This window comes from Muscardinus avellanarius, assembly GCF_963383645.1.
Source record: "Muscardinus avellanarius genome assembly, chromosome: 11".
Taxonomy (NCBI): domain Eukaryota; kingdom Metazoa; phylum Chordata; class Mammalia; order Rodentia; family Gliridae; genus Muscardinus; species Muscardinus avellanarius.
The window spans coordinates 10801830-10819725 of NC_137797.1; the positions used below are offsets into that span (position 1 = coordinate 10801830).

The 17896-nt window shown below is 56.5% G+C and overlaps 1 protein-coding gene across 1 annotated transcript; it reads right to left on the reverse strand.

Annotated features, from left to right (window-relative positions):
- Positions 1-1701: 1701 nt before the first annotated feature.
- Positions 1702-17830, reverse strand: PICK1 (protein interacting with PRKCA 1; the record flags this gene model as incomplete). The annotated part of the gene is made up of 12 exons (XM_080706345.1): positions 1702-1970; positions 2320-2464; positions 2978-3028; positions 3713-3805; positions 4056-4189; positions 4713-4775; positions 5077-5130; positions 7083-7172; positions 8267-8333; positions 10323-10451; positions 16386-16497; positions 17790-17830. 12 exons carry the CDS (start codon positions 17828-17830, stop codon positions 1702-1704), a joined length of 1248 nt encoding a protein of 415 aa, XP_080562471.1.
- Between the last annotated feature and the right edge of the window lie 66 nt (positions 17831-17896).

The window sequence follows — 17896 nt, forward strand, 5'->3', positions numbered from 1 at the left end:
CTGAAGTCCAGTGCGGCCATCTGCTTCTCCCCACGCAGGTGACAGGGTGCCCAGGAGTGGCAGTTCCTGGCTTGAGGATGGGGTTCCCAGGCGGGGCCAGAGCAGCCTTCGAGGAAGCGCAGGTCCCAGGGTTGGGCCAGCGCCGGAGTCTGCCCTATGCCTGCAATTTATCCTCAGCTTCACACACTTGAAGGAGCGTGGGGGCCAGAGCTCAGTAACACACGGCCTGCGGCCTCCCAGGTGCGCGCCCTGTGGTCCTGAGGTGATAAGCTGGGCTGTCCTGGGGTCAGAGCCCTGTGGCTCTGCTCTGGATGCTGTGTGCTTTGGGGTCGGCCTGGGTGTCACTGAGCCCGGCAGTGCTCCCCCACAGGGGTCCCCCTCCCGTATCTTACCAGGTACAAGGACCCCCCCCCCCCCGCTCCTGCGGGAGCTCCCAGAGAGTCTGGGGAGGCTGCAGGTGCCTGGCCAAGGCTTATTTTATATCTGTGGCTCCCCCAGGCTGCCAGAGCAATGACTGCAATTTACTTAACACTGAGTACTTACTCTGGGCCAAACACCCTTCTAAGCCCATTACAAGTGTTGATTCAAGGAGTCCGCCTAACAACCGAGTGGGGTGGTGCCTTTCCCCACACTGCAGTCGGGACAGGGGTTCCTGGCGGGACGGGCATGCCCAGGGCCAAGCAGAGCCTGCTATCTGTTGTTGACTCTCACCCGCACCCCCCATGACCGTGTTTATTGTCCTAACAGGGCACTTTAGTGTGCAGGGGCCACAGGTGTGTTCTGGAACTGGCCAGGCGAAGCAGGACATGTGGTCACCCCATCCTCCACTTTGCAGGGACACAGAGCACAGGGGGCATCTCCCTGAGCCCGTCCCCACCCCAGGGGCACAGGCACACCGATGCCAATGCCGCCCCCTCCACCTGAGGCCGCAGGGCCCCAAATCAAGGGTCATTTCACGCCGAGAAGCACTGAGGGTTGAAGAGGGGGCGTGGCGGGGCGCCCTGAGCAGGTGTGGCGGAGGCAGCTGTGGGGCCAGGCTCCGGATCCCACGCTGACCCCTAGGCGGGTGGCCTAGAGTAAGATGCTGGGGGGCCAACCGTGCTAATCCCAGGGGCGCCGTGCGGGATCAATAGCGTGTGGGGAGGGAGTAGCCAGTCCCCTCGGCCCCTCGGCCAAGAGGCAGATGAAGAGAGACGGAGCCAAGGAGAGGCCACTGCAGTCTGGCTCCATCTGGGTTGTTTATTCAGTACAGGCCCAGTGCCCAGCCCTTTTCCAGAAATGGCTGAGCTTGGGGAACAAAATAAATAAAGGCCGCCGAGGTGTGCGTGGGGACTAGGGGCGCTGGCCCGGGGTGGGGTATGCTGAGGCCCTGGCCCCAGCCTCGGCCGTCCATCCAGCCCCGTTGCAGCAGGCTCGGGGACCAGCAGAGGTGCTGCGAGGAGCAAGTCCTGGACACTGCCACCCCAGCCCCTCTTCCTCCTGCCCTCTCCTTCCTAAGGCAGGTCGAGCAGCCAAGCTCTCCCCGGCTTGGGGGGGGGGCACAGCCCTGGGGCCGCCCGCCTGCCCGGGCGCTGTGCGAGGACAGAGGGGCAGGGAGGCAGGCGCCCGAGCCAGCAGGCCTTTATGCGCCACCCTGCCATGCCCGCCCACCCGCCCGCCGTGGTCCCCCCGCTGCCCCACTTCGAACTGCACCGCTGGCACTCAGGAGTCACACCAGCTTCCCCCCTTGTCCTGGGGCCCAGCAGCCCCGCGGGCATCCCCGCACGGCTCCCGGGCCGCTGAGTCCTCCTCCTCTTCCTCGTCCTCCCCGTCGGTGAACTCGCCCTGGCTGAGGCCGTAGGCCAGCGTGGTGTGCGCCAGGTCCACCTCGATGGGGAAGACGTCCGCGTCACGCAGCACCGAGTAACAGTCGTTGTAGTACTTGGACATGGTGGACACGAACCGCTGCAGCTGGAACACGATGTCCTGGACTGGGGCAGGAGGCAGGAGGGCAGGTCCAGCAGCTGTGGTGGCCCACCCAGTAGGGACCCTGGAGCTCCCTGCTCGGCACAACCCGACCCCTCAGACCTGGGAGAGGCCAGGGCTGCCCGTCTCCACAGCAGGCCAGCCCAGAGGACCTAGTGTCCTGGCTCCCAGCTCGGGACAGGACCCACCCCGGTGCACCCAGACCAGGCTCTGGGGAAGCTGGTAGGCTGCTGCCAGCTACCGGCCCTGGGACCTGAGTTAGGTGCTTAGCCCTCTGGGCCTCAGTCTTGCCTTCTCTGAAATGGGGAGATGCTGGTACCAACCCTCAGCAGGGTGGAAGGTGGCTGCCCTCACCGTGCTTCTGGTCCAGCAGCTCCATCTTCTCGAGCACATCCTTGCGCATCTGGGAGAAGCGGGCCCGGGCCTCCTGGCGGCAGCGCAGGATCAGGCGGTACTCGTAGTTGCCGGTGCTCACTCGATAGAGGGGCTCCCCGAGGGCCTGGGGGACACATTAGGGAGCCTGGGTGGAACGGGCGGAACGGGGGGGCTGCAGGGCGGGCCCGCCAGCGCAGGGCCCCGCGCCACGCTGCGGTTTCAAAGCCAGGGTCCCTCGTTTCTGAGACACCAGTGATTGTTCATGTGGCAATAGTCTGGATAAGGAAAATCAACAACGAAACACCCAAACCTCTGTCACATTCAATACATGAACACGGGGCATCAGAGGGTCCTGACAGACAGCAGACGCGCTCCAGGTTGGACACACGAAAGCGCCACCTGGGGCAGAGTGGGGCAGTTTTTCCCTGCAGGAGTCTCGCAGATGCCGGGCAGGGGGCGGCCTGGGTCAGGATGGGGACTGGCCCCAGGCACGGCAAGCCAGCCAGCTCCCCGAGGCCTGGAGGGGTGGCGTGGGGGTGGGTGGCCCCACGCTCCAGGAGCAAGAGGCCCTCCAAGCCCCCTGGTCTCCCCTGGTTGCCCCGACCCACCTGGCTGACCCAGAACAGCCGGTACTCACGATGCAGCTGTACTCCTCGTCGTCCATCTCCTTCACCTTCAGACAGTACGACTGCAGGGCGGTGAAGCCAAAGTCAGGGCTGCAGCCGCCTGGACACCACCCCACCCATGCCCCAGCACCCCCAGGCCACGCCGGGCGACACCAGGAAGCTGGGCCCATCCAAAGAACAGCGGCCCCACCAGGCCTCCTGGTGCTGGCCTACGCTGAGACTCGCCAGGGAGCGGGGGCAGCAGCCGGGAGGCCTGGGAAGCCCCGTCAACCACCTTCAAGTCTTAGGGGTGCCGTGGAGAGGGGGTTGTGGCTCAGTGGTAGAGGTCTTGCCTGGCATGCCTGATGCCCCAGATTCAATCGCAAGCACCCCTTTTACCAAAGAAAAAGACCCTCTAGAAAAAGTTCCTTGGTAAAAGGACCTTGGGCGGCCCCTGAAGACAGGCTGCACTCAGGCGCCTCTGGGCTCTGAGAAGCCCTGCACCAAGGAGGAAAGCTCAAGGAGCATCTTCTTGGCCCTTCTGACCAGAGTCAGGATGTCACACCCGGGAGCCTTCCTTGGCACTCATTCCAACAGTCCAGCCCTAGTCTAACCCACTGTTAAAGGCGACAAGAAGTTCCCAAGGGCCAGAGCTGCACAGAGCAAGAGCTCTGGCGCCCAGGTGAGGCCCGGGCCGCTGAGCGCCAGCCGGCCTGATCATGCGCGGCAGGGTCCCATGGCCAGCGGCCTCGCCTGCGACCACGCACCAGGTACTCGAACTTCACGTCCAGGTACTTCTTGATGGTGAGGCGGGTGTCAGGGATGGCCTTGTTGAGGTACGTGTTCAGGTCCGTCAGCATCTGGGGGGTGGGGTCAGCTTAGGCCATCGCGGCAGGCGGCGGCCGGGCCGAGAAGGCCTAAGGCATCATCTGATTCGGGCTATCGGAGCCGAAGGGCCCTGCTCAGTGGCTTGTGCCACTGCAGGCTTGGAAGATGAAGTCCGGGCCAAGGGCCAGCCACACAGGTGAGCGCTGAGGCTGGGCACCCCGGCAGGAGCAGTTCGGGAGTCCTCGCCCCCACGCACGGGACACGCAGCTCGACGGGACCTACCGGCTTGATGGTCTTCAGCAGCCGGATGCCAAATTTCTCGATGCTGCGGTGGGCGTCGGCAAACTTCACAAAAGCTCCGCTTGCTGCTGGCTGGGGCTCCCGCACCCCGATCACAGAGAACACGTCCCCAAAGGCTGCATGGCAAGCATGCCCTGAAGGCCGCCCCACCGGATCCCCAAGGGAGAGGCCGGGGGCTGGCTGGGGAGAAGCAGGGCAGGGCTGGCAGGCGGGGCCTCCGCCCAGGGAGGTGATTCTATATCTTCAAGGCAGCTGACCTGCACTCTCAGGGGGGCTGGGTCTGCACACCCCAGCAAGCCGGGCCCCTGAAGGGGCCAGTGCCAGACCATGGGAGGAGGCCGAAGAGACTGAGGCCATGCCGTAGGAGGCGGAGCGCTGGCCTGGGCACCTGGGTCTTGATGCCAGCTCTGCCCCAGCCATCTGCCCATGGCCATGTTGCCCAGCCATAGGACCGGTAAGGTGTAAAGCCACACAAGATGGGACGGGCCCTGGAGAGGCCGACTAGGCCAGGCTCCGCCTTAGCAGGTGTGAGAGGGCCCCAGGAGGACCCTGGACACTCCCTCCCTGCACAGGGCTACTGAGCCCAGAGAGAGGCCGGGATGGCCCAGGTCCACGCAGCAGGTCTGGGGAGGCTGTTACCCCGGTGTGTCTGCGACAGCTCATAAAAGGCCCGTAGGAGGTTCTTGGTGTGTTCTGTCATTCCTGTGGAAGAGACCCGAGAGGAAGATGAGGACACACATCAGGGACCTCCCCAGGCCCCTCCCAAGCCACGGTAGGCCCTCGCTGGGTCTATCAGCTTTCCCACAGCTCCACCAGCCCAACCCCACCATGACAGAGAGCAGGACTTTGGATGACGCAGGTGGACAAGGTCTCCTAGGGGCTTTGTCTCTGGGGACTCTCACTAAGTTTACAGGTCTAGAATGTCCAAGGGTACGTCCTGACCCTGCCACCAACTTAGCGCCAGGCTGCCCTGGGCAGAGCCAGGACCCAGGTCCCCACCCACCTTTGTACAGCTCGGCTGTCCGCTCCAGCTCCTCCAGCCTCTTCACGAGCCCATCTGTGGGGTCCAGAGAGCAGGTGACACCGAGCCAGGGCAGGTGCGGGGAGGGGGCGCGGCCTCAGAGAACTGGCTCAGCACAGAACAGCGCCCGGGCAGGCGTGGGGCACCGCAGGTCAGCTGGGTTCCAGGTCATTTGTAAAGAGCCCCGCCCACAAACAAGAGAATGGGGGACACACTCCTGAGATGACCCCCCACCCCTGGCTGGGGCAAATGCAGGGCAGGTGGGCAATGCTGGCCCAGATCCTTCCAAAGGTCATGAGTACAAAACACCTGAGCGTCAACAAAGCCAAACCCGTGGGTGGCTCCCCACCGCCTGCAGGAGGCGGCTTCTAACATGTACGGCCTCTGCCGACCCTGGGGAGGGGGCCCGCAGAGAGCACAGGAGAGGCGCCGTCTCGACCTTGACTGAGGTGAGCTGGCCGCACTCAGGGCCACAGCAGTGCACATGGAGGGAGGACTGGACTTGGGGAAGGAGACAGCGTGCGAGAGGCGGGGCTCCTGATCACAGCCGCTGGCTGGACAGTGCTTGCTGGGTGTCCACTGTGTGCCAACCAATGAGCCCAGCTGCGGGGGGGACTGGGGAGTGACCGAGGTGGAGGTGATCCAAGTCCTGCCCTTGGGGCTCCGAGTCTAGCAGCACCGGGCAGTGACGGGAATGGGTGGGGCAGCTATCTCCCTCAGGGGTTCAAAATGGGAGGAAGCCCAGTACCGAGGGTCGAGGATTGAGGATCAGCAGGCATACTAGATTGGGGGAGGGAGACTAGGGGCAAATAGGGCCAGCAAGGCACCCGCGGGGAGCTAGGATACTTGGCTCCCGCAGGGGGAGCCACCCACTGCCAGGGCTCCCACAGGCTCCTGGCGAGGTCGAGGCGCACACACCTACACGCAGGGCCCACGCTGCGGCTCCTCCGCCCCTCCGCCTCCCAGGGCCAGAGGCCTGCCAGAGAAGTCTCTGTCCTTCCTTGGTCTGACCCTCTGGGGCAGAGGCTACTTTTCTCATGTTAAAACCAAGAGTCTGAGATGTGAAGCAACTTGTTCCGAAGGCACACAGCTGGGCCTGAGTCCCAAGCGGGTCCCAGGCGGATCCCAGGGGCCTCTGCAGCAGGGCGGGGGTGGCACGGCCAGGCTGAGCCTCTCTGGCCAGGGAGGTATGACGGCTGTATGATGAGCTATCGGAGGAGGGAGCACCTTGGAGGTCTGGGGAGGCCGTGGCTACTAGCAGCCGCAAGCCCTGACTCTGGAGCCCCAGCACGTGGCCAGCCGCAGGACAGGAGCCACGTAAGCGCCACGCTTTTTTTTTTTCAGCTGGGTCATGGGACATCATGATAGCTTCAATTATAGAAACCCTATTTATGGCTGGGGAAATTGCAAGGTTTGGGGGGAAAAACACAACAACCAGTTCTAATTTAATCTCAGCGCACGGTAACTACAGTAACAAGGATTTATAGGCACCAAGAGGCTGAAAATAGCAGCCGCCACTTTTGTACCCCATTTGGAACAAGCTCAGACCCCACCCCCACCTCCCGAGCCAATAAAGCCAGTCTGCCCAGCTGAGCCCACAGTTTATATAGGTATTTATATCTCCCCCACGCACACGGCAGAGCAGTGCTATTTATAAGCTGGGCTGGCAATGCGAGGAGCAGGATCGCAGGTTTTATTGGCCTCTGGGAAGAGAGGGTGCGCGCATGTGCGTGTGTGTAGACATGGCTTCGCCCCTGCCTGGGCAGCACCTCGAGGGCCCTGGGCGGGAACCGCTGAGGCCAGGGCAGCAGCGCCACCTCGTGGAGGAGAGCAGGCCCAGCGGACGGCGGGAGCACCCTGCGCTCAGGGCGACAGGTGAGAAGGGGCAGGTGGGGAACTGAGGCCAGCCTGGGAGGGGGAGGCACTGGCCCACTGTCTGCAGGACCCACAGCAGCTCGGCCAGAGTTGAGCGGGGGGGGGGGGCTCACCGTTGCACAGGATGGCCCGGCTCAGTCCCAGGGCATCAGCCGTCCCTGAGCTCATGTTCTCCACCAGCCGGTGCTTGACCTTCTTCAGCACTGGGGCCAGGAGAGAAAGGACCCAGCAGGTTTGCTTCAGGACCCCAGGCCGTCCCGGCCCGCAGCCCATGGCGACTAGCTGGGAAGGAGTGACCCGTGGGGACCGGGGCTGAACAGGGCCTGGCTGCTGGACTGGCTATGAACTGGGGAGCGTCCCAGTGGAGGGGTGTGGGCCTGTCCTACTCTCCCTACCTCAGAGGGGTCAGTGGGCTGAGGAGGTGAATACCAAAAGCTTAGGTCGGGGCTGCCCAGGCCCGGCGATGGCCGGCAGCCAGCAGGGAGGCCTTCTCTCTTCCCATGAGGACCTGGGTGAGCCCTATGAGGCAGAGGAGGGAGGGCCAGTTCCCAGGCCGCTTACTTCAAAGCCCCGGGCACTGTCAAGCACCACAGCCGTCAGGCCCCAGTCTGTTACCACACACACCAGCTTAGTTCTTGGAGGGAATTCTGGGTTGGAACCAAAGGGTTCTGGAGGAAGAACCTCCAGGGCGACTGGTTCAGCTCTTAGCCTCTTTCCTGAGGGGCCAGAGGTGGCTCTGGCCCTGGCTGTTGAGGGCTGTGCTGAGTCCAGTGTGCGTCCCTGGGCATCTGCCCCTCAGGGACCACCGAGCCTGCTCTAGGCCTCAGGCTTCGATTTAAAGGCGAGGGGCTAATCCAGAGGACCCAAAGCCACCGCCCTCCCTGTCAAAGCGTCTACAGGGCCAAGGCCTGGCCCCTGCAGCAGCAACCTATGGGTGCTATGGGTAGCCGGGCTGTGGCCCGATGCCCGATGCCTAAGGTCCTTTCCCACCTTGCTCCTTCCTGGGAGAAGACGGCAGAGGGGCCAGGAGGAGGGGTGCAGTGGGTGAGAGGCACAGGCCGGGGCTGGCCCCTCCCTTTCTGGGCTGAGGTAAGCCAAAGCCGGCTACAAGGACAGCCCTAGGACGGCCAGGCCCCAGAGCAGGCGGCCAGGCGAGGGACGAGGGGCGAGACGCAGGGCAGCCACAGGCGGGCACCCAGGCCCTCCCCGGCCCCTCGGGCAGAGTCGGGGTCGCAGCCCTGGACCCCGCACTGGCAGGCCGTGATCGCAGGCGCAGGCCCGGGCCGTGTGGGCTTACCGATGTCCAGGGACATGCCCTGCTTGGGGTCGGCCTGCAGCTTGTTGTAGTGAATGGTCACTTCCCCCTGCAAGAGCGGCACGGGTCGAGCTGCGACGGAGTCTCCTGCACCCCAGGCCCCACGGTGAGCACGTTCTTTGTGCTTGGAGCTAGGACAGCAAGAATGGACGGGGCGGCCGGCCCTGGGCCCTGTCCAGCAAGGTGGCCAAGGTGAACAGGGAGTCGCAGGAGTTGCATTCAATGGCTGCTCCCGGCTGGGAGGGGGCTTCTGAGCAGAGGCTGGGGCTCCTCCACGCAGCCTTTCCTGACCACAGGAGGCTACTGCGGCCCCTCTTGTCCTTGTCAGCCTCAGGTCCTTTTATTTATTTGATACTGGGAATTTGACCCAGGGGCATTCTACCTCTGAGCTACATCTTAAGTCACTTTCTTCATTGTTAAAAAATTTGAAACAGAATCTAGCTAAGTAAGTGAGGCTGGCCTCAAACCTGTGCTCCTCCCGTCTCAGCCCATCCTCAAGTTCTTGAACATGGGGCTGAATCCATCCAAATATAAAACGGGACTTTAAAACCCAGCCCTGAAGGGGATACAACACGCCAGCGCCATCAGATCCAGGGCGGGAGGGGAACCGCTTCCTGGGGCGCAGCACAGAGCGTCAGTCACCAGGAGAATCGGGTGTGGAGGCGCACACTTGTAATCCCAGCATTCGGGAGGCTGAGATGGGAGGATCACAGTTCGTGGACAGCCTCAGCTACTTAGTGAGTCCCTCCGTAACTAAATGAGACCCTGTTTCAAGATAAACAATAAAAAGTAGGGCTGGGGGTGTAGCTCAGAGGTAGAATGCCTCTGGGTTCCATCCCCAGTACTGAAAAAAAAAAAAAAAAGAATTGCCAGAAGGGCCAGGGTCAATGAAAGAATGCTGGGGGTGGGGGGTATCGGCCTGGACTCAGGCAGGTCATTTCCTGCTCCGGACAGCAGTGAAATGGGGCAGAAATCCCTGCCGGGCACCAAAACTTGGGCGCTGAGGAATCTTGGGTTCATGTCAAGACTATACAGACAAGGAGCGCGCTTGTCCTCACGGGAGGTCAGGGCTGGCGGAGCTGGGCCTGGGCCTGCGCTGGTCAGGAGCAAGGGGCTGGTCAACCCAGCCCTGCCCTGCCCTGCCTTCCCTCGACTGGCGGCCGTGCCCGGCAGGTGACGCCCGGGGCAGCGATACCCAGACGGGGAATCGGGGCTCAATGGACCTCATCGCTTCCTTTCCCAGAGTGGAGCCCCGAGACCCAGCCCCAGTTTGTCCCCTCGCTAAAGGGACCCTGGCAGGAGGGGCTGTGGCTGGAACTCTCTCCCTCGGAGGAGCGAGCAGCGGTGAGGCTCGGGAGTGGCCAGGGTGTGATGGAGAAGCCCGAGAAGGGGCTGCCTAGGTGGGGGCAAGAAAGAGGCTGGGGGGCATGTGTGCGGGGATGGGGGCTCAATCACTTGGCCCCCCGAGAGCCTGTAAATCAGCCCATGGCTTCAAGTCTCCTTCACTGGCTTTCTCACTGCCCTGGATTCCCGAGGGTTCCTGGCAGCCGACCTCTAGGTGGCAGAAGAGTGGCCCGTGGGAAGGAGGGGCCTTGGACAATGGGAGCGGGGAGCAGAGCAGGCAGCATGGGGCTGTGGCTGTAGAACAGGAGCCCAGCTGGCCTGGGAGCTGCCGCAGAGATGAGGAAGGGGCGCTCCTCTTCCTCCTCACCCCAGGCCCAGCTGACACTGTGGCATCCCTGGACCAGGGAGGGTCACCGTGGGCTCTCGCCCCGCCCAGGGACACCCTGGCTCACCCAAGGGTGTCAGTCCCCTCTGAGTTCCGGGGACCCTGCAGCCTGTGGCTCTTACCCGGGCCAGCACAATTAGTGTTTCCTGAATGACGGGGGGAGGCCAAGGGGAACAGGAGCGTGCCGCTGACACTGCTGTCCCGGGGAGGGAGCGGTGGTCCCAATCCCAGGCCTGCGAGCCTGGCAGCACAGAGGGCCGGAAGTGGGCCTGGCTGCCTCCCAGCACCCCCTGCGGCAGCGGCCCTTACCTTCACCTCCTGAATCATCTTTGCCACCTCCACCTTAGTTTTCCCTTTGATGGACCTGCCATTGACCCCGGTGATCTCGTCGCCAGCTGCCACCGTGCCGTCCAAGGCTGCAGGGGTGTTGTCAAACACCTGCGGTGCACAAGGAGACGGTCAGAGAGGAGGGCTAAGTGAGACCTGGCTGCCCTCCACCCACCCACTGCTGGCTCCGTCTTATCTCTGCCCTCTGCCCTCTTAGGTGGAGCCAGCACAGGGCAGGGGAAGAAGTCAACAGGCAGAAATGGGCGACCCCAAATCCTGGAGGGCAGGGGAGGAGGTCAGGACGCGAATCCCAGCTGAGGAGGCTTTCCTTCTCTGACAGCAAACGCACTGACCTCACACCGTGAAGGTTTGCTCCTCCACTGTAATTTCTTTAAGAGGTTTTTCCAACAGCGCTGTTCCAAGCTAACTCAGTGCTCTAAAGCACCTTTTATCAATTTCTACACCTCACTTATTTCCCAAAGAATGACCCAGGGCTGTCTGAGCAAGAGCCCCACAATGCCTGTGAACTCATGTTTCACTCAGGGTCCACACCCCCTGGCTGTGAGGTTGTGTGTGTCTATCCAAGACCAGATGCATGGGTGCTAGAGGGAAGGGAAAGTCAGTTACATGAGGGCACACAGACACGAGAATGTAAAACTATCCCAAAACCCACTAGGACAGATACCAAAAGTATTAGCTGAGCTACAATATCAGTGGTTCTGATACTGTGTTCCCTTACCTTGCCTTAAGTTGCTAAATTTTCTACAAAAATCAGTGGAAAGAGTGCTTCATAAAGTTTGTAATATTTCAAGAAGAAAATGAAATAGTTCCTGCTACATTCCAGAATCACACTAAAAACACAGTAACAGCAATGAAAGACAAGTACATTAAAAACTATAAGATATCTCTAAAATAAATATATACATGAATGGAAATACATCCCATGTTCATGGACTGGAAGATTTAACATTGTTAAGATGTCAATAATACCAAAGCAGTCTGTAGATTCAATGTCAACACTATTCAAATCCCAATGAGGTCTTTATTTTAAGTATATATAAAATCTCAGTGAACCTTGAATAGCCAAAACAATCTTGAAAAAGAAGAACAAAACTAGGAGACTCATACTTCCTGACTTACAAACTTCCTACAAAGTTACAGTAATCAAAACAGTGTGGCACTGGCATCAAGACAGACATACAGACCAATGGAACAGAATGAGGGCCCAGAAATAAACCCCTGTATTAACAGTCAAATGACTTTTGACAAGTGTGCCCAGAACACTCAATGGGGAAAGGAATATCTTTTCAACAACAGGTTCCAGGGAAAAAAGATATCCACATGCTAAAGTAGTGGAACTCTTACCTGAAACCACATACAGAACACTAACTCAAAATGGATCAGAGGCCTAAATGTAAGACTAAAACTATAAAACATAGGAGAAAAAAGAATAAAAGTGTCGCCATATGGATCTGGCAAGGATTTCTTGGATTTGACACCAAAGAGGTAGAAAAGAAAAAGGCAAATTGGACTTCATAAAAATTATAAAACTTTGTGTATCAAAACACACACACACACACACAAATAGCCTATCAGTAGTATATAAAGTCAACCCACAAAAGGGGGGAATATTTGCAAATCATGTATTTGATAAGGCATTAATATCCAAAATATACAGAGAACACCCAAACAACCCAACACAAACAAAGGTGAAGGGCTCGAATAGACATTTCTCCAAGGAAGGTATACAAACGACTGAAGAGTACAGAGGATGCTCAGTATCACTAGTCATTAGGGAAATGAAAATCACAGCTATAAAGAATTACCACCACACATCCATTAGGATGGCTACTATTATCAAAAAAAAAGCAACAAAACAAAACAAAACAAAAAACAAACCAGTGTTGGTAAGGATGTGGAGAAACTGAAACCCTCGTGCGCTATTGGTGGTAATGTAAAATGTCATAGCTGCCGTGGGAGAGCATGGCGGTTCCTCAGAAGATTAGAAATAGAATTCCCATGTGACCCAGCAATTCTACTGCTAGGTAAATAGCCAAAAGAACCGAAAGCAAAGTCTTTTGGTTGTGAGGACTGAACCCAGGGATATTTCTACCTCCAAGATATACCCCCGGTTCTTTTTTTTATCTATTTATTTCTTGTTTTGTTTTGAAATAGGGTCCCACTAGATTAATGAGAGACTTGCTACATTGACAAGTAGCCCCCAAATCTGCGATCCCGTCTCAGCCTCCCAAATACTGGGATGCTAGGCATTTACCAGGCCTGGCTTGAAAGCAGGGTTTGGTTTGTTTTTGTTGGTCTGTTTGTTTGTTTTTAATGGCACTGGGATTGAAGCCAGGGACACTCTACGTCTGAGCTATATCCCCATCCCAATTTTATTTTTATGTTGAAACAAGGTCTTGCTAAGTTACCAATGCGGGTCCCAAACCTGTGATCCTCCTGTGTCAGCCTCCCAAATACCAGGAACAAGCATGTGCTACCATGCCTGGCGAAAACAGGGTCCTAAAGAGATATTTTCACAACCACATTCAGAGTAGCACTACTCACAATAGCGCAAAGGTAGAAGCAACCCAAATGTCCACTGACAGACAAATGGTAAACAAAATGTCTTTCTATACAATGGAATGTGACTCGGCCTTAAAAAGGAAGGACATTCTCACACACGCTAATCATGGATAAACCTTGAGGACACTACGCTCAGTGGAATACGCCAGTAATAACAACAGAAAACCAGTGCTGCCCGAGTCCACTTACGTGAGGTGCCTCGAGCAGTCAAAGTCAGACAGAAAGTAAAGTGGGGCTCGCCAGTGGCTTGGGGTGAACCGGGAGTCCCATGTTCAATGGGCACAGAGTTTAAATTTCACAAGATGAAGAGTTCTGAGGACAGAAGATGTCGCCCAATATTATGAGCTGTGAACTTAAACATGGTCAAGATGGTTGCTTTTGTTACGTATCTTCACAAGTAAAACACTGAGAGACGAAAGAAAGCAGAGGCCACGGAGGCAGGATGCCACCCAGGAGCGAGGCACAGGGCTCCTGTGGGGGAGAAGGACTCTGCTCCCGAAAGAGCCGCCCTGAGGGCCGGCGCAGGCAGCAGAAGGCCTGGACCAGCAGCCGGCTCCACGACACCCACAAGGATGAAGAGGAGCTCCCAAAGTCTTGACAGACCAAGAGCAGGCACTGCTCAAGTGCAGCCTCTCGAACAACAGAGGCAACAACGCTGACGGCAAAGGACAGTGGGATGAGGCCATCCAGTGTCTAATGTGACCAAGGGCATTCTGCCTCCACGCAGCACTCCCAGCCCGATAAGTAATAAATACACACACACACACACACACACACACACACACACACTTTGTAGTACCAGGCATTAAACCTAGGGCATTCTACCTCTTAGCAACACCCACAGCCCTATTTTGTATTCTTTTGAAACAGGGTCTCACTAAGTTGCAGAGGGCCTCACTAGTTAGCTGAGGCTGCCCATGAACCATGATCCTCCTGTCTCAGCCTCCCAAGTGCTGGGATCACAGGATGTGCCACAGCACCCAGTTGACATTCATGCTTGAGTGTAAGGAGCTAAAATGTCAATTAAAGGTACATGGGAACAACAATAACAAAAAAAGACAGAAAGGGCCAGCATGCTGGCGCACACCTGTAGTCCCAGTACTTGCAAGCCTGAGGATTGCAGTTTCCTGACTGGCCTAGGCACAGTGGCCTCTCCACAACTTAGTGAGACCCTGTTTCAAAATAAAGAATAAAAAATAGGGATGAGGGTGTAGCTCGGAGGTACAATGCCCCCGGGTTCCATCCCCAGTACCATAAATAAATCAATAAATAATATAATGTAATGTAATATAATATAATATAATATAGTTAGGGGAAAAGCTCAGAAGTAGAATGCCCCTGGGTTCAATTCCCATCCCCAGTACCATAAATAAATCAATAAATAATATAATGTAATGTAATATAATATAATATAATATAGTTAGGGGAAAAGCTCAGAAGTAGAATGCCCCTGGGTTCAATTCCCAGTACTACACACACACACACACACACACACACACACACACACACACACACACAGTTAAACATGAAAAGTTAAACCAAGCACTGTCTCTACCAGAATGAGAACTCTTTGAGGGTAGGGGCCCATTTTCTTCCTTTCCTGAACCTTGGTGCCTACAACAGTGCTTTTCAGGCATTTGTAAAAAATTTCTGAGCAAAATATCTGTTGTACTAGTAAAGATTTAGCTAAAAATGTCAAGATGACAAAATGGGGTGAAAAGGCTGAGTGGTTCTGGAAGAGAACTAACTTCTCACCCGCTGGACCAGGAAAGGTGGAGCGAGGGCTGCAAATGACGGGTGAGGAAGGGACAGGGCGCGCACCCTGAGGCGTGGAGCCGGCTGCGGAACCGGCTGAGCAGGCGGGCTGGAAGCGCAGGGCAGCGCTCTGCTGCAAGGCCCCAGGCCTCCCCAGTGCCCTTAATATTGTTAGAGGTGGGTCACACGGTCCCGCATGAGAAACAACCGAACTTTAGAAAATAAATTATATTCTTTTATAATCACTAAACAAACCTGCCCCCTAGCACCCCAACAGATGAGGAGGAAGAAGAGGCGGTGTCAGAGTGCCTGACAGTCACATGACAAGGAGGCCAACCTGCTCGTGAAAGCAGCACCCTGGACAGAGGCGAGGCCAGCGGGCCTCCCACTTCCACCAATGGCGACGCAGCTGGGAGGCTTAGGGCAGGTGCAAGCCGGTCCTCCCAAGGCCTCAGACAAGTCAGACTGACCAGCTACATGGTGAAGGGGACCTCTCAGCCGGCCTGTGCCCACTCTCCTAACACAGCTGGCAGAGCACCAGCAGGGCAGCGCCCTCAGCAGAACTGTGAAGCTGTTTATGATGGCTGGCAGAACATCTGGGTGAGGCACAGCTGCCAGAAATACCAGCAGCTGCCATTCAGTGAGGTCTAAAGCGCCAAGCAATACGCTACGATGTGCTGAATTTCCAGGAGAACCCAAAGATGCTAATGCCTGTGTGTTTTCTTTGATTTTGTCTTTGTTTTTGTGGTACTAGAGACGGAACCCAGGGGCATTCTACCTTTGAGCTACACCTCCAGCCCAATTTTATTATATTCTTTACTTTGGAACAGGGTCTCACTAAGTTGCAGAGGGCCTCCCTAAGTTGCCGAGGCTGGCCGTGAACCTGAGATCCTCCTGTCTCAGCCTCCCAAGTACTGGGGTTACAAGCATGCGCCACCACGCCTGGCAATACTTATGAATTTAAACTCATTTTGGGGAAACAGAAACTGAGGTCCAGAGAGGTTGAAGAACATGCTAGTAAGCAGGGAAGCTTGCATTTGAATTCAGACTATTTCAGATTCTCCTTACTCCATTTGGGCTAGCCACCAAGGCTTGTGGCCCTCCTGGTGGTTACAGGCATTCTGAAGCAGGGCTTGGTGGTGCATGCCTGTAATCCCACTACTGGGGAGGCGGAAACAGGAGGATCGCAGGTTCACAGTCAGCCTCAGCAACTTAGGGCCCTCTGCAACTTAGTGAGACCTTGTTTCCAAAGGAAATAAATAAATAAGTAGATAGTGCTGGAGGTGTAGCTCAGAGAAAAAATGCCCTGGATTCAACCCTCAGTACCACAAAGTAAATAAATAGATGCATCTGTATTGAATATCCACTCTTTGCAAGACATTGTCCCTGGAACTAACTACATTGAAAAAGTAAACTGCTACCTGTCCTCACAATGCCAAGCGTTGGCAAAACAGCCAGGTGTAGAACAATAGCAGGCAAATGATTCCAGCCAGTGGTTAAGTGCCAAGATGGCAAAGAACAGATGCAAATGGCAGAGAAAAACAGGGGTGGCCCTACTCACCCCGAGTGGGTGGTCGGGAGGCGTTGCGGAGGTCAGACCTCAGAAACGGGCTTCCTCGTTAGGAAGAAATGAACCTGCCTCTCTCATACCCGAGGAGGTGACTCACCGCGTCCAATACCCCGCCCCATCTCCAGAGTGCCCAATACCTGGACGATGTAGAGGCAGGGACAGTACTGGGCCCCTCCTCCTATGCTGATCCCGATCAGGTTCTGAGCATCCTTCTGCAGGGTCACCTTCCCGGGCACAGTGGGGATTCCCCTAGGAAGAGAAGCAGGTGAGGCCGAGCCTCCCAGAGGAGGATGACGGAGGGGGAGTCCTCCAAAAGAAGCCCAAGAAGCCCCGGGTCTGAGAGCCTGTTTTCTTCCTCACTTGGTCAGAGATGGCAACTTATAATCGAACATGAACTGCTCTATCGTCAGGCACATGTTGGGACTGAACCCCAGCGCTGCAGTTTATCTCCCAAGGGACTTGAGTAAATCAGCTTCTATGCATCGCCATTTCTTCATTCATAAAATGGAAATGCGGTTCCCTTAATGGGGTTCTTATAAGTGTGCACGGAAGGCACGGAGGCCAACCCAGGCCCTGACTTCAAACCTTCAAAAGATGCTGCGGGGCTCTGACCGTGTCACCTCTCAGGCACCCGTGGGGCATCACGGCCATCCCGCTAGGAAGCCTTCCCGTTATTCAATTATCCTCCTGCCATCCCTCGACTACCCTCTCCGTGTTCACTATTGATTAGTACTTACTTATGGTCTCTGGTAAAGAGTTTCATAGATGAGTTAATTCATTCAAAAATGTTTGCTAACCACCTACTGATGTCCAGAACCTTACTAAGTGCTTAGGGCACAGAAAGGTATTAGGTGTAGACTTCACTCTGAGAATATATTCTAATGGGCAGACAACCCTAATTTTTGAAGCTCTGTCCTACTAACCGCCTAATGCTGGGGAAGAAGGTATATTTATGATGTTCCCGTTCATTCTTCAAAACCTGCTCACTTGCCCCTCCTCTGAGCCTTCCCTGAGCGCCCCAGCAGAAGCACGGCCCCATCTGCTCTGCTTTCTCCCCCTGGGGCATGATATTAGTGTCCTTAGGGCCCTGAACGGTAACTGTCTAATAAGGCATCCACAGCCGGGCATAGTGGCGCACGCTTGTTATCCCCGCACTTGGGAGGCTGAGACAGGAAGATCGCACGGGTTCGAAGCCAGCCTCAGCTACTTAGTGAGGCTCTCAGCAACTTAGTGAGACCCTGTTTCCAAATAAATAAAAAATAAAAAAAAAGTCTGGGAGTACAGCCCGGAGGTAGAAAGCCTCTGGGTTCCACCCCCAGTACCACAATAATTAATAATAATAATAATAATAATAATAATAATAATAATGCATCCACAGCCCCCTGCAGAAGATGAGCTCCTGCAAGGTCAGGGTCCATGTCTGCTGCAACCGAACACCTGAGCCCCTACTGAGGGGCAAGGGTTGGTGGAACCCGAACTGCAAAGAAATGGAAGGCCTGGGGCTCTCGAACTCCCATGTCTTGGGGAAACAAAGTACTCACAGTTTATCCTCCTCAATGTCATAATCCAAGTCTGCAAACATGGTTCCGAGAGTTGGGGTGGGCTGGTTAACTGCCCGGCTAGTTAGGGGAAACGGAAACTGGATCCG